General features: G+C 46.0%; 1 protein-coding gene across 5 annotated transcripts in view; it reads left to right on the top strand.

Moving 5' to 3' along the window:
* DISC1 (DISC1 scaffold protein) overlaps positions 1-16,869 on the top strand; it is a 427,730-nt gene that overhangs the window by 151,075 nt on the left and 259,786 nt on the right. For all 5 annotated transcript variants that reach the window (XR_011564628.1, XM_070781908.1, XM_070781909.1 and 2 more), the window contains exons 5-6: positions 9,096-9,225; positions 12,979-13,205. Coding sequence is in view for 4 of the 5 variants with exons in the window: in XM_070781908.1 (XP_070638009.1) it covers positions 9,096-9,225; positions 12,979-13,205 (357 nt within the window). In the remaining variant the exon portion in view is untranslated. The remainder of the gene's footprint in view (positions 1-9,095; positions 9,226-12,978; positions 13,206-16,869) is intronic.

Consider the following 16,869-nt stretch of genomic DNA (forward strand, 5'->3'; position numbering starts at 1 on the left):
CAGGGTGGGAGCTGGTGGCTTAATGCCCTTGCCGCCCCACCTCCAGGCGGATGGCTCTGAGGAGCATTCCACACATTTTTTTCCAGAAGGTTCCTAGTTGGTTGGTGCTCCAGTTGCCTGGGTGGTGATCAGCTCATTATAGCTCACTGTTCATTGACTTTTTCTCCTTCTCAGTCCTTCACTCTAATTTCTTGAGAATTGCTTCTTCTAAAACCAGCCAAATGCAGCTCCTCATCTGGGACTTGGCTCTGAAGATGCAGATGCAGATGGAGGTTCACGTGGGAGATACAGATGTCAGCCTCCTTTATGGGGCACTCCCAGCTGGCGGAGAGGGTATGGTGGAGTGGCTTTTCTTTCATCTGATTTCAGTGGGAGAGTTTGCTCCCTCCCATGTGGGGCTGGAGGTGGGACTGGGGAGCATCTCTCATGAAGGCTCTGTCTCCTACGTGGCCAGCAGGTGCGCGTGTGTGGAGGGTGGTGGTGTGGAAGGTGGTGCTGCTGTGTGCAGCCTGGGGTGGGCACCTCCCCTCATGTTCCCAGCTGAGGGTAGAAGGCTTCAGGCCTGTGTCTTTCAGCGTTTGCTTCTAATTCTGGACCAATCAGAAACTTCCACCTCAATATCCTCTCACTGCAATGATAGGAAGAGAGCAGAGAGGCATCTATTCTTGCTGTATTCATCTAGTCCAAAGAAAGTTATATTTTCCTTTCTCCTAAGACAGGGGTTTGCTCTACTGTGTGCATATAACTGATAATTTTCTCATTAATACTTTGCATTTCTCTGACTGCATCCTGTGTGTTTTCCCATGGGACCTCCACCAATGCGTACATGAAAACTGGTCATATTTACAACTTCAACTGTGTGTGTGTGTGTAAAATGTCCTTTATCAAAGACCTTTTACCAATAAAACACATGTAAACAAAATACAGCAGAGGTTTAAAAGTAAAGATATACAGAGGTTTCCAATGTGGCTTATCAAGGCCCAGTATTTCCTGCTCACATCTCTTCTTTCTGATGGGAGCAGAAGAGATGAATGTTGTGTAGCTTATGCTGCTTCTGGACGGAGTCCTTTTTCCTCTGACCAGGTCTCTGTCTCTTCCCTTTGAAAAATGATTCTTTATTACCACTTAATTGTCATGTTGGGGCCATAGAATTCAGTGACCATCAGCTCTAAGTTCACAGTCTGGAATGGAGATGTACTGCTAGAGGCTAGGAAATAACTCACATAGACACATTCTACCTGAGATGTAAAATGAGGTGGCATAAAATGATCACTCTTCCCAACATGCCAGGAGACATTTCAGAACCCTAATCACAGCTCGAGCCAAATGAGGACTAGCATGGCCTGTTCCCCCCAGAGGACCCACCTCCAACCCCTCATCATCATGAGAAGATAAGGGAGGAAGGAAAAGAGGAGAAAAGCCGGTTGACGGGAATCACAGAAGACTTCCTGAAATTTGTTTTAAAATCAGTGGATTATAAATAAAAGCTTCCAAATAAAAAACTTCCATCCTCTTGGCTCCAACTTATCTGAAGTCTGTCTGAAGCCTGTTTGATTGGACTTGGTTACTATAAACACAAGTAGATGTCCGTGTGCCCTCCTGCAGGGCTGTCATCTCTGTTTAGAAACCAATAATGCCCACTTTCCTAAGATGTATGAATTTTACTCCACTCTCCTTACTTTTAGACCCCAATCAGGTATATAAGGCAGAACCGCAAAGCTACCTGCATCATCTCTGACAATTTTACAATGTTTGATTGTGCCATCAGAGTGGCCTCCATCATTTATGACATTGTTTGTTGGCTGAGGAAGCTATTTCCAGATTTAAAGCACACTTCAGTGACTGGCCCAAACCACTTCCATGTCACCATCTTCTCAGCATGGGGGAGATGGAAATATATATGTCAGATGACATAAATTTGATAGAATAGTAACGGATACAAGCAGCAGTTGGCAAAGGTGCTCAGAAGGTCTTGCTCAAGTCTTGTTTTTGGAAGTGGTCATTGGAGCTGAGGTTTTCCTCAGTGGAAATGAGAGCATCAGTTTTGGCTCTTTGCTCAGTTAAAACTATGATTCCATGGGGCTTCCGAGATGGCTCAGTGGTAAAGAATCCGCCTGCCAGTGCAGGAGACACGGGTTCAATCCCTGATCTGGGAAGATCCCACATGCCACGGGGCAACCAAGCACGTGCGCTACAACCATTGAGCCCTTGCCCTGCAGCCCGGGAGCTGCAACTGCTGAGTCCATGAGCCACAACTGCTGAAGCCCGTGCACCTACAGCTGGTGCTCTGCAACAAGAGAAGCCACCACAGTGAGAAGCCCGCATACCGCAACTAGAGAAAAGCCCTCACGGCAACAAAGACCCAGATCAGCCGTAAATAAATAGTTACTTTAAAAAAGCCTCTGCGATTCGAGCAGTGGCAGCCAAATAGCAGTTCTTCTGGCATCGTGGTGACTGTCATTTCTGCCTGGAAATAGACCCTCCGTGTTACAGGTACGACTACATAAACCGCACAATTGCCATGAGCCGTTCTGGCGCGGGGTGTCCTAGCAGGGGGAATGTCTGGACTCCCCTCGGCCCTGTCACTCTGGACATTCCCGAAGGTGGTCCTTTGATCAAAGGTGGTGCATTGGAAGGCTTCATACTTTTCTCAATATTACTGAACTCTGCACTCACAAAAGTCAGGTGGAAGATGTTTTCCCTGGGATGAAGAATGCTCTCCTGTGTAATTTGGAGCTATGCTGTTTTTAGTGGTGTAGGAGCTTATTTTACCAATGGCTTTTTTATCCTTCTTTAAACGATTAATGGAAAAGACAAAAATAGAAAGGCCAGAGATTATCCAGCACCGGGCAGTTGAGGGCCTGAAACTCAGGGCTGATGGTGGGTTCCTAGATACCCCGAATCCCTGTGGGCAGTGAGTGCTGTGCTAACATTGCAACCCACATGTTTTTAATTCTTGCCCCTGAGGGGTTTGCTCATTTTCCATACTGATTAGTTTATAGCAGCACAGCTAATTTGCAGTGACATTCGGGATTACACATTAAGGTTTATTAGAATAAAGGGAGGAACACTGTGGAATGTTGTAGCAGGGGAGCCTGGCTCTGAGCACTGGAGAGCTGAGATGCAAACCCGTCCCCGGCTTCATTACCGAACTTCCATGTGTCCCGGGGCACAGCCGTCTATGCCCAGCTTTCTTCACCCAGAGTCAAAGTCTGAGAGACATAAAGAGGAGTTTGGGTGAATCACTAGGGTTTTTTCTTAAGGATTAAGTAATGAATGTGATTAATGATAAATGGGAGAATTCCCACTTACCCACCTGTCGCTCCCCCCGCAGCTCATTTTCAATTCTGTGTTGATTTCCTTCAATAACTCCTGTCCCAACCCAGATGGTATCTATTTAGGAAATTCAGGAACACTCTTAATATTTGCATAAGCAGAGCAAATTGAGAAATAAATTAGTGTGAAGCAATGATCTCATGCAACAGAAAGCTGAATATAAATGGCTTCTTGATTTTTCTAGGCCAGGGATTCATGAAGTCACTCAGTAAATATTTGTGAAGTCCTACCCAGTGCTGGACCCTGGGGATAACAGCACAGGATGGGCTGAGGTTCACCCTTCCGAGCGAGAGGCTGGGTGGACAGGCCAAGACCCTGGAGTCCAGGGGAGGAAGTGGGTTCCATTCCCACAATTGATGATGTGGTTTCCTTCCAGGGACCCCCTCTTCTGATACCTGGAAAGGTGGTCAGAAACGCCTCTTCTTTACTCTTCATTAAAAAGGACAGTGTGTCCACTGGATGTGAGCACAGCATTCACTCTCCTGATGCAAACATTGATGTGGGCAGGGAACGGGTGCAGCCAGCTCCCTGAGGACAGAGAACAGAGGTCCCAGGGAGAGGGCAGAGTCTGCACACAGTAGATACTCAATGGTCGTTTGCTGAATAGATTTGTTCCCTGTAATCCGCTGTTCAGGGAAGGTATCAACATCAGGATCACCACCATCATTCTCATTTTGTAAATGAGGGAGGTGAGCTTCAGAGAGGTTTGGTAGGGTTAGGGTGAGTAACTCCAAGGACACACGGCTAGAAAAGGGCGCCATTGGGTCTTCTCGCCCCTGTGCAGTAAAGCCAGTCTACTGACACCTAGTGGTGGTAGAGGAAAATGCAGCATTTATTGCAGGCACCAAGCAAGGACTCCAGGCAGCTAGAGCGTGAAAGGTCCCTGAACTCGCTGAAGACTTTGAAAGGTTTTTAAAGACAGGGTGAGGAAGGGGGAGTTATGGGTTGTGTGATCAGCTCATGGACATTCTTCTTATTGGTTGGTGGTGAGGTAGTCAGGAGTCATCATCTACCTTCTGGTTCCAACTGGTCTGGGGTCTACATGCTTGTGGGCATCATACAGTTAACATCTTCCACCTGATGGAGGTTTCAGTACCTGCAGAATATCTCAAAGGACATGGCTCAGAGAATTATCTATAGCTCTGCAAGAGGAACTAAAGTTTCTTGACTTAGTTTAGTGACTAAGCTATTATTGTTTTGCTTGATTGTTTTCCTTTCTTTCTGCATTTTCTTTTTTTCCAATTGAATTTATTCTTTGACTGAAGTTTTTTCTGCAGTCCTGTTCTGGAAAGGCCCCCATTGGGTCCTGTTCAGTTACACCAGAGCAAGTTGCTGATGCTCTGTTTCCTTGTTGGCAAAACTGATAACACTTGGTGTACGGTAAATTCTCAATTCATACTGAGTTATTCTGTTATTACCAGTTAAATTTTTTCATTACTACTACTACCATTGTAATTTGCCTTTACACAGATGAAACAGAGAGTAACAAGTCTTAAAATAAGCTTCTAAATTGCGTGGTATGCTGCAGTAAGTAAGCAGCTTTCAAGATTATTCAGAGTCTGAATCTGTGTCAGGCCCAGAAATGCCAGCAAGGCTCCCTTTTCTGAGGCTGCTGGTTTTTAACTTAGAAAAGCCTAGGTGACGTATTTTCTACCACTGTCTCTAAGAATATCAGGGTTGCCTCACTGCAGGGCTTGGCTGGCCTCCTTGTTTTGTAAGGGCCACGCTAAGATGTAGGAAGTGGGAGCACGGCTCCTACCTTTCCACTTCTGCAGTCTGTCTGAGCCTTGGGAGGAATGTTGGTCCATGGCTTTGGTTTATCCATCACCTCTGCTCTGTGCAGAAACCACGTCTTGTTTATTGCTGTGTCTGTGGCACCTAGCACAGTTCATGGCACATAGTAAATGGGCTTAAGAATGGTTCTTCTTTTTCTGAATGAATGAACGAGTACATCAAATTGGTAGGAGTGAAAAGAAATGGACAAAATAGCCACACATATTTGGATTAGTTACTCACTTTCTTTCCTAAGAAATATGGAGGTTGTGTGATCCTGTGTGAATGTACAAATCAGAACACACACCTCCGCCACTTCAGTGTGAGGGACCCTGAGGTCAACATGGCAGCCACACTCAGGGTGTGTGGAAGGAAGTCCCAGTGAAGAGCGGACAGGGTGGTTCATGCCTCACACCCATCAGCGGGACCTGCTTCTCTGCCGGGAAGATGCCCTTGATTGCTAATGTATGGATAGGATTTATTTCTGATGCATACATGTCTCTTTTGTCCAAGACCTGGAACAGGTTGGATATGTTAGAATGTTTAATGATACAACTGCTTGTGTATGTGGTAGAAGACGTTTTTATTATCTTATTTTTCTTTCATTTTATTGCTTGTATTTTATAGTTGTAAAAACTAATACATGCTCATTATAGAAAATTTAGAAAATAAAAGATTGGCCAAAAGAAGTAATTCCATCACACAGAAGTAAAAGCTGATACATTTTGGCAGATATTTTCCTATCTTTTACTTAATATATATGTTATTTTTAGAATAGTTGTTCCATGCTATATGGATTACCAAATACCTGCTTTAGAAAACAGCTATAGTGAACATTTTCCATGCAATTTAATCTTCTTTGGTGACTTAATTTTAGTGGCTGCAGAGCCCTCCTCAGGGTGGAGGTACCATGGTTTACTGCTCCAGTCCTAACTCGGGGCCACAGTTGCAGTGTTTTCAGTTTGGGCTACTAAGGAGTGTGGTATTTTTTTTTAATCTATTCTTTATGAGTACCTATGATTATTGTTGTTGTTGTTTAGTTGCTAAGTTGTCTCTGACTTTTGCAACACCATGGACTCTAGCCCACCAGCCTCCTCTGTCCATGGGATTTTCCAGGCAAGAATACTAGAGTGGGTTGCCTTCTCCAGGCGATCTTCCTGACCCAGGGATTGAACCTGAGTCTATTGCATGGAGCGACTTCACTTTCACTTTTCACTTTCATGCATTGGAGAAGGAAATGGCAACCCACTCCAGTATTCTTGCCTGGAGAATCCCAGGGACAGAGAAGCCTAGTGGCCTGCCGTCTATGGGGTCATACAGAGTTGGACACGACTGAAGCGACTTAGCAGCAGCAGCAGCAGCAGCATCAGCTCCTGCATGGCAGGCCGATAATTATTTACATATTCTTCAGTTCAGTCACTCAGTTGTGTCCGATTCTTTGTGACCCCATGGACTGCAGCACACCAGGCTTTCCTGTCCATCACCAACTCCCAAAGCTTGTTCAAACTCATGTCCATCAAGTCGGTGATACCCTCCAACCATCTCATCCTTTATTGTCCCCTTCTCCTCCTGCCTTTAATCCTTCCCAGCATCAGGGTCTTTTCCAATGAGTCAGTTTTTCTCATCAGTGGCCAAAGTATTGGAGTTTCAGCTTCAGCATCAGTTCTTCCAATGAATATTCAGGACTGGTTTCCTTTAGGATTGACTGGTTGGATCTCTTGCAGTCCAGGGGACTCTCAAGAGTCTTCTCCAACACCACAGTTCAAAAGCATCAATTCTTCAGCTCTCAGCTTTCTTTAGAGTCCAGCTCTCACACCCATACACGACCACTGGAAAAACCATAGCTTTGACTAGACAGACCTTTGTTGGTAAAGTGATATTCTGCTTTTAGTATGCTGTCTAGGTTGGTCATAGGTTTTCTTCCAAGGAGCAAGGGTCTTTTAATTTCATGGCTGCAGTCACCATCTGCAGTGACTTTGGAGCCCAAGAAAATAAAGTCTGTCACTGTTTCCATTGTTTCCCCATCTATTTTCCATGGAGCGATAGGACCGGATGCCATGATCTTCATTTTATGAATGTTGAGTTTTAAGCCAACTTTTCCACTCTCCTCTTTCACTTTCATCAAGAGGCTCTTTAGTTCTTCTTCACTTTCTGCCATAAGGATGGTCAGAACCCCATGAATAGTCTGAAAAGGCAATTTACATATAATTAATTTTTAAAGCCCAGACAAGAGGATCCAAAGGCATGTTTTGGATCTAATTTTTATTCCCTGTGCTCACCAAGGAATTGTGGTTTCTAAAAGCTTTTGTCAATTGTTACATGAAAAATGATATTTTATGTTGTTTGAATTTGCTTTTGAAAACATTTTTGATGATAAACCTTCATAATTTCTCTTTTTTTTTGAGTTTCTGATAGATGTACTCATCTTTTTCTTCTTCTGTTGCTAGCACTCTTGACATTAGCAATATTTCCTTTTCCCCAACTTGTTGTTTGCCTTTTAACTGTCGTCAGTGGAGCTTTCATAGACACTGTTTCCTTGAATTGTTGACATAGTTTTGCTTAGGGTAGACTTTTTTCCAGCCTACTGCATTCAGTTAGAAATTGATTTGTCATCCTTTGATGAGAAACAGCTGCAAGGTTTCTGCAAGGCCAACTCACCCGTGTAAGGTGGCAGCCTGAGCCACATCTTCACCAGCATTCCTTCAACCAAATATGCCAACTCCTGTGAGCGTAGGAGAAAGAGCCATACAGATTTTAAGTGGTTTTTTGATAGTCTTCTAGCACACATTTTCTGAGAAGCTCTGACCCAAACATCTTCAAATCAGCCATCCTTCTCTGTAGTGTCCACAGCCAAGATCTGCCCTGGAATTTGGCTCTGGATGGGTCCAGGCAGGGCTGTCCAATGATGTATAATGCAAACCACATACATGATTTTAAATAATATAGTAGCCACAATAAGATTTTTAATTTAGTTTTGGCTGTGCTGGGTCTTTGTTGCTGGACTTTCTCTAGCTGTAGTGAGCAGAGGCTACTCTCTGGTTGCTGTGCGGAGCCTCTCATTGTGTGACTTCTCTTGTTGCAAAGCACGGGCTCTAGGTATGTGGGTTTCAGTACTTGTGGCTCACAGGCTCTAGAGCTCGGGCTTAGTTGCCCCTTGGCATGTGAGATCTTCCTGGAGCAGGGATCGAACCCATGTCCCCTGAATTGGCAGACAGATTCTTAGCCACTTTACCACCAGGGAAGTCCCTACTCTCCATATTTTATAAATGTAAGAAAAAAAAAAAAAAAACAAGTGAAATTAATTTAAGAAATACATTTAATTAACCCAGTGTATCAAAAATGTTGTCATCCCAACATGTAATGAATGTGAAAATATCATTAATGAGACATTTGGCATTCTTTGTTTTCATACTAAGACTTTAAAATCTGATGTGTATTTTACGCTTTCAGTACAGATAGCTACATGCATAGTTGTGGAGCGGGATAGCGCCCAGTCCAATAAAGCAAGGTGACTCTGCTGCTGCTGCTGCTAAGTCGCTTCAGTCGTGTCTGACTCTGTGTGACCCCATAGACGGCAGCCCACCAGGCTCCCCCATCCTTGGGGTTCTCTAGGCAAGAACACTGGAGTGGGCTGCTATTTCCTTCTCCAATGCATGAAAGTGAAAAGTGAAAAGGAAGTCATTCAGTCATGTCTGACTCTTAGTGACCCCATGGACTGCAGCCCACCAGGCTCCTCCGTCCATGGGATTTTCCAGGCAAGAGTACTCTAGGCAACTGCTAAAGCCCCAACAGATTATCATTCAAACCAACACATACACTAGGGACCTCTTCCCCATGACCCTTCTAAGGATGAGGGCAGCTGGGAGCCACTTTGTGAGGCTTCTTTGCATTAACATTCATGTAGGTCTGAAGATTTCAGGTCATTCATATCTGTGCCTATATATATATATATATATATATATGTGTGTGTGTGTGTGTGTTTTAAGAGCTGGCGGTGACGACCCCCAAGCCCGGCTGAGAATGGATCCAAAGACGTTGGAAGCCGCTGCTCAGGACAGTTTGCGAGTGTCCATCACCAGGCGAGACTGGCTTCTCCGAGAAAAGCAGCAGCTACAGGTGAGCAGGTGAAGACTCTTTATGAAGCAAGACAGCAGTTTTCTAACACATGTGAGCCAAATGCAGCAAAGTGAGTCTTTGCTTAAATACAGCCCTTAGAGAGCTGGCAGTGCACCCAGGAGGCATGAGGCAGAGCGAGGGGTGGAGACGACTGGAGGGCTTGTTGGAGTCTCTTTACAAACAAGGGGTTGGAAGTTCAGCAGTGTTTGTGCCTGTGTTTGCTAGTACTTTACCTTTTGAATATGCTTTCCTTGTGTGCCAGGCCAATTTGTCACCTCTTATCATTTTGTCCTTGAGAAGTTTCTTTCGGAAAGCAGAAAAAAAAAAAAATCTGAGCTGAGGCAATCCTTTATGGAAACTGCTATCAGATTGGACTGTGGGTAGCAACTGTCAGGAGGCAGAGCTGTGAGTGGGGACTGGGCAAGGCAGGCGGAACTGGGAAAGACTGGGAATGACTGGGCTTCGTGGGAGCTCTGGGTTGTCCCGAAGCAGTGGATACAAGTTGGCTGAGAATCATGGGGGGCTGGAAATCTTGGTGCAACTCTGAGTTATAGCCAGAAGGTGACCAGGGGCTCTGGAAGTTGACAGGGCCCCCCAGAAGCAAGGAGCCTTGAAGTTCTGTCCACACCTTCCCAAGACTAGAGAACTTGAAGCCTGACTGGGGAGCAGTGAGGAAACACGGACTTCTGGAAAATGCAGAGCTCTTTAACACATGCATCCTCAGTGTGGCTTAGCCTCTAAACAGCCGAGTGACCTTAGACAGATGAATGGGGCGTGGAGAGGTCACTGGAAACCCCCACCTCCCATGCAGAGTCTTCTTGTTATGAGTTCACCCTTCCAATTCCATATGATAGCAAGGCAGCAAAGGGAGGCAAATATCATTGCAATTTGAAAAAAGTGAAGTGAAATCGCTCAGTCGTGTCCAACTCTTTGTGATCCTATGGACTATAGCCCTGTAGCCCACCAGGCTCCTCTGTCCATGGGATTTTCCAGGCAAGAATAGTGGAGTGGGTTTCCATTTTCTTCTTCAGGGGATCTTCCTGACCCAGGGATCGAACTCAGGTCTTCCACATTGCAGGCAGACTCTTTACCCTCTGAGCCAAGAGGTTTGAAAAAATGTTGTTTTTTAGTTGCTAAGTCGTGTCTGACTCTGCAACTCCATGGACTACATGTAGCCAACCAGATGCCTCTGTCCATGGAATTTTCCAGGCAAGAATACTGGTTGCCATTTCCTTCTCCAGTTTGAAAATATTTTTTCAGTAAACTGGTGCTTTCACGCTCTTGAGCTCACCACGTTGAGCACACTTGTTGAGCAAGTTCAGGTAGCTGAAAATGTGAAGCCTAATTTTTGATTCTGGATAATATTCACCAGCTGGAGGTGAATATTCCTGATAATGTCAGAGTGCACAGAACATACTTTTAGCCCAGGCTACTTGAACTCCGGGAGTTGGTGATGGACAGGGAGGCCTGGCATGCTGTGATTCATGGGGTCGCAAAGAGTTGGACACGACTGAGCGACTGAACTGAACTACTGTTTGAGGGCCTCCCAGGTTGTACTAGTGGTAAAGAACCTGTCTGCCAATGCAGGAGACATAAGAGATGTGGGTTCGATCTCTGGGTTGGGAAGATCCCCTGGAGGAGAGCATGGCAACCCAGACCAGTATTCTTGCCTATAGAATCCGATCAGAGGAGCCTATCAGATTACGGTCCAGAAGGTTGCGAAGTTGGATATGACTGAAGTGACTTAGCACACATGCATATATTGAGTGTTTGAAGGAGCATTCTTGGCACAGTGCTGGGGGAGAAGAGGAGAGAATCAGTGATTGGGGGGGCGCTGGCAGGCCTTTGTGAGGTCTTGGGCTTTTCTCTGACTGGAATGGGAGCCATGGAGTGGGGTTGGTTAACCAGTGAAGTGATGTAATTGACCACATTTCAAAAAGTCATTTTGACTTCTGTGTGAGGATAGGGTGGAAGGCCACTGTGGAAAACAGTATGATGGTTCTTTAAAAAATTAAAAGTCGAGTTACCATGTGATTCAGCAGTTTCACGTCTGGGTATAAGACCGCAAAGAACTGAAAGCAGAGACTCACAGATGTGTTCACAGCAGCATTGTTCACAATAGTCAAAAGGTGGAAGCAACAACCCAAGTGTCTATCAACAGATGAATGGACACACAGAGTGCGAGTTGCTCAGTCCTTTCTGACTCTTTGCAACCCCATGGACTGTGGCCTGCCAGGCTCCTCTGTCAATGGAATTCTCCAGACCAGAATACTCGAGTGCATAGCCTATCCCTTCTCCAGGGGATCTTCTCGACCCAGGAATCGAGCCAGGGTCTCCTGCGTTGCAGGCAGATTCTTTACCAGCTTAGCTACCAGGGATGCCTGGATAAACAAAATGTGGTATATAAATACAATGAAGCCTTTAAATTCAGCCTTTAAAAGGAAGAGAATTCTGACCCAGAAAACAGCATGGATGGACCCTGAGGACATTATTCTAAGTGAAATGAGCCGGCCATGAAAGGACAAATCCTGTATGATTCCATGTGTGGACACCCAGAGGAGTCAGAGTCACAGAGACAGAAAGTAGAAAGATGGCTTCCAAGGCTGAATGCAGGGGGGGAGGGGGGTCAGAGTTCAGCTTGGCAGGATGAAAAGAATCCTGGAGATGGATGGTTAAGATGGTAAGTTTTCTATTACTTATATTTTACTACAGTTGAAAAACCCAAACAAACACAAAAGGAAAGAATAGGGATGGGAATTTAAAGGTAGGAAGTAGGGAGGTGTGATGGGAGACCCTGTCAATGATTCTATAATCTTGGACCAGCAGGATACACGCTGTTGTCTTCTTAGCATGTCTTAGCCGTGGATCTTCAGTGCCTCCTCCTGTGTCTCTTCCCTCCCCTACTGGAGAAGGGGTCAGCAGGTAGATCAGGTAGGGTGGTCGGCATCTTGGGGTTGTGAGGATGTGGGTGAGAAGGGGAGACAGCCAGTATTAGAGCTGTGCTCTTATCAGCTGGCAGCCAATGCAGAAAACATGGGCGTATGTTAATTACAAGAGTCTCATTGGAGATTCAGGATGCTATGGGCACTGAGATGATTATCTGCCATAACACTGTGTGCACAGCAGGCATTCAATTACCTGCTGCTTATTTTGTTCATTGACCTCAAGATTGGATGATACTCAATTCTTGGGATTTGGTTTGCCGTATTAGTGGAAATTAAATTTATTTAATATTTTTATGAACCTTAGACTACATAACCCTATCTGTGGCATCTCTTTCAATCCTTAGACTTAAGAAACTATGACTTCTAATCTTTCTACGCATGCTACATTTGCATGTTTGGGGTCAGATCAGCCACGGCTTGTTTGCTTTTCCTTTCTCGGTCATGTTAGCTGCTTTGCTGGTATCTCAAGTCCCTGAAGTTTGTTGCACTGTGTTCTGGCTCTGTCACCTGAAATGAAGTAAGTGGCTTACATATTTGCTGGATTCTTCCACGTCTAATTCTTGGCTCACCACCCACAGTTATTTAATGCTTGGGAGGGAAGCTTTTTCCTTATGCCAGCTAATCAGAAATACAAAGCTGGCATGATTTTTCCAGTTCAGCAAACCTCCAAAAATCTGCCCGCCTTGAAGGGGAGCTTCACGGCCCTCACGCAGGTGGCGAACTCTCCTGTAAAGAGAGAGTTCTGAGCAGTGTAGTCGACCATGAATGGGGTTAATTTATAAAAACCTGCTCTCTCCATTCTCTGCAGAAAGAAATTGAGACCCTCCAAGCCAGGATGTCTGTTCTGGAAGCAAAAGATCAGCAGCTGAGACGGGAGATAGAGGAGCAGGAGCGGCTTCTCCCATGGCAGGGCTGCGACCTTGTGGGAGGATTGTCCCTGGGCGAGCTGCAGGAGGTCACCAAGACCTTGCAGGACACCCTGGCCTTGGCCGAGCAGATTCCCCTCCACGCAGAGCCACCTGAAACCATCCGGAGGTACCGGTGATTTCCTAAGTGATTTTGGATCTCTCGCCTTGTCGATCTGTTTATGGGATTGATTTAGTCTGCTGTCCTACATATGTAAATGTTGGGTTGGCCAAGGAACTTTTCGGTCAACTCAGTATTTTCCAAGCAGTGCTGTGAATTTTCAAGGGAAAGTAGTCTTGGTATTTTGAGTGTCAAGGTCCTTCTTTGTGTAGGGCAGTCCTGTGCACCTCAGGATGTTCCACACCTTGGCTACCCAACCTGTTGGGCTTCCTAGGTGGTTCAGTGGGTAAAGAATCTGTCTGCAATGCAGGAGACACAGGCAGATACGAATTCAATCCCAGGGTCAGGAAGATCCCCTGGAGGAGGGCATGGCAACCCACTCCAATATTTTTGCCTGGAGAATCCCATGGACAGAGGAGCCTGGTAGGCTACAGTCTGTAGGGTTGCAAAGAGTCAGATGTGACTGAGCAGGATGCATCCAACCTGCTAAATGCCACTCTTTCTCTCCATTCTGCTAGGCACCTTCCCCATATCCTAATGCCCCCCCAGGTGCCTTCTCTGTCTTTGGGATCTATTGGAGTTTGATCGGTTGGAGAGTCTGATGCCAACCTTTACTGAGGACAATCATCTGGAGATGAGAGATGTTAGAAAGTGTTAGTCACTTAGTTGTGTCCGACTCTTTGCGACCCCATGGACTGTAGCCCACCAGACTCCTCTGTCCGTGGAATTCTCCATGCTAGAATACTGGAGGGGGTTGTCATTTCCTTCTCCAGGGGAATCTTCCTGACTCAGGGATCGAACCTGGGTCTCCTGCATGGCAGGCAGATTCTTTATCGTCAAAGCCACCAGGGAAGCCTGGAGACAAAGGAGGGAATGAGCTACTAAGAGGGGAGACTCAATTAGTGAGCAGGAAGAAGAAATTATTATTCATGACAACCAACATTTATTGAGTCTTACTGTGTGTCAGGCGCTGTGCTAAGCTTTACCCTATGAGTGGTGTCCATTATTACATCCATCTCACAGATGAGGACAAGAGAGTTTAGGAAGGTCACATAGTTTGCCAAAGTCCCAATTGATAAGAGGCAAAACTGATACTAAAATTCGTGTTTGTTACGTCAAAGCCTTGTTTCTTATCCACTTGTTGTGGAGGGAGAACCTTCCCTGTGTTTTGTGTTGAGGAAGACACAAGAGATATGTGTGGACCTCTGACCTTCTGGGAGGTCATTGCCTTATTCTGGCCAAAGATGGAACCTGCCCTTACTCCTATTAGACAGAAGTCGAGCCATGCCCTGAAGGAGAGGCAGCTGGTGGTGAGGCTTGAGGGTTCAGTGGGTGCAGCAACGAGGGGAATGAATGTGCTGCTCGATAATTACGCTGCAGAAAAAACTTAAGAAAGCTTCACCACCTGTAGCGGTTGAGAATATGGACTCTTGCTATCTACTCCGGAGAAGGCAATGGCACCCCGCTCCAGTACTCTTGCCTGGAAAATCCCATGGACGGAGGAGCCTAAAGGGCTGCAGTCCATGGGGTCTCGAAGAGTCAGACACGACTGGGTGACTTCACTATCACTTTTCACTTTCATGCATTGGAGAAGGAAATGGCAACCCACTCCAGCGTTCTTGCCTGGAGAATCCCAGGGACGGGGAAGTCTGGTCGGCTGCCATCTATGGGGTCGCACAGAGTCGGACACGACTGAAGTGACTTAGCAGCAGCAGCAGCTATCTACTCATCCACATATTAGTTGGAACCACTTATTATGGGGGGGGCTGTTACTGGGATGAACGGAGTTAATATGTATCAATATAGAGGTCATATGCTGGTGCCCGGGTGGCAGCACGCCCCTTTACGGTCATGTAACAGTGCCTGTCCTTTCCATCACAGGGATTTCCATCTTCAGAAGCCTTCTAACTGCCGTGCAAATGTGTCGTAGACTGTTTAGCAAGTATCTGCTCCCTGTACACATGCCACACTCAGTATCAGCTGGGATGCTTGTCCAGGAAGATGCTCACCATGTCCTCCCCTCCCCGTCCCAGCCCTGATATTTCCCTGCAGAGCTTTAACCCTGGGCTCCATCCATGGAGAAGGGGAAGACGTGGGTTGTTGCCAGATTTTAGTCAAAGGAAGCTGACCACCAGGTCTGCCTGTGCCCTTTCTCCTTCACCCCCACGGTGCAGCCTTGGCCTCCGGTGACCTTTCCTACTCCTGCTTCCCATATCCCTCCTGTGGAAGTCTTTCTACACACATGCACACGCATGCACACAAACATGCATATACAAGCACACACATATGCATGCAAACACATACATATATACACATGCACACTTATACATGTGCACACACATGTGAAAGTGTGAAACCATTAGTTTCTCAGTTGTGTCCGGCTCTTTGCGATCACATGGACTATAGTGTACCAGGCTTCTTTTTCCATGGAATTCTCCAGGCAAGAATATTGGAGTGGGTTTCCATTCCCTTCCCCAGGGGATCTTCCTAACCCAGAGATTGAATCCGGGTCTGCCGCATTGCAGGCAGATTCTTTACCATCTGAGCCATCAGGGAAGCCCATACACACATATACACACACACATGCACACACATACACACTCATAGACAGCACACACACACATGTGGACACACACACATGATGTTACATATCATGTGTAATCATGCATATGATATATGCATTATAATAGACAGAGGTACTGATATATGGGCTTCGCTGGTGACTCAGATGGTAAAGAATCCTCCAGCAACACAGGAGACATGGGTTCTATTCCTGGATTGGAAAGATCCCTTGGAGAAGGGAATGGCAGCCCACTCTAGTATTCTTGCTGGAACAGAGGAGCCTGGCAGGCTACAGTCCATGGGGTCGCAAAGAGTCTGACAGGACTGAGTGACTAAGCACACACACACATTAATATATAAGGAATATTTATATAACATGAAATATACATATACATTTGTTTTTACAAACGCAATTTACACATGAGGCTTAAAGTGAGCCTCTTTCTGCCCCACTGTCCAGATGTGTCCTACTTATTTCTCCTTTCGCTTTGAGCAGCACAGAGGCTAGTTTTACTCCTTTTATGTCACTCATAAGCTCTATCAAGGGGAAACACTGGGGTGTGCTTACCTTTGACCCTGCTGCAGGATTCACAATGCCTCTGTGCTTTGAGCTGAGTCCCTGGGCAGCATCCCTGCAGGTGTGACCCATCCTTGCAATTGCACAGAGATGCCCCGGGCAGAGGCTGCTTTCTCACTCATCAACTCACGGCTCGCAGAGCAGCCCACGTGGTGGGAGGGCTGGGCTTGTTGTTCTTATTTAACAGTTGAGGAAATAAAAGCTCAAAGTTTCCAGGGGATGCAGCTGGTTAGAGACTACTTATATCCACCTATAGGTGCTTCTGGGTCTGAACCATTGAAAGAGTTTCCACTTAGAGGCCTCAGTCTAAAACAAGGCACTCCCGAGTATGGTGGCTGATGGAGCTGGGCCCCGGAACTCAGATCTTACCATTTCTAGTCTGTTATGATGCCCACGTGCTCCAGCTTTGCCTTTTTAATCAGGATGAGAAGCAGTCGAAATAAAAGTGTGACTTTTGCTAAGTCATCCAGTGCTCTAATCAACTGAACAGGCTCTTGAAAGACCTTTCAAGGTGTGTGGCAATCCGATTCTACA

This window comes from Bos indicus, chromosome 28, assembly GCF_029378745.1.
Source record: "Bos indicus isolate NIAB-ARS_2022 breed Sahiwal x Tharparkar chromosome 28, NIAB-ARS_B.indTharparkar_mat_pri_1.0, whole genome shotgun sequence".
Taxonomy (NCBI): domain Eukaryota; kingdom Metazoa; phylum Chordata; class Mammalia; order Artiodactyla; family Bovidae; genus Bos; species Bos indicus.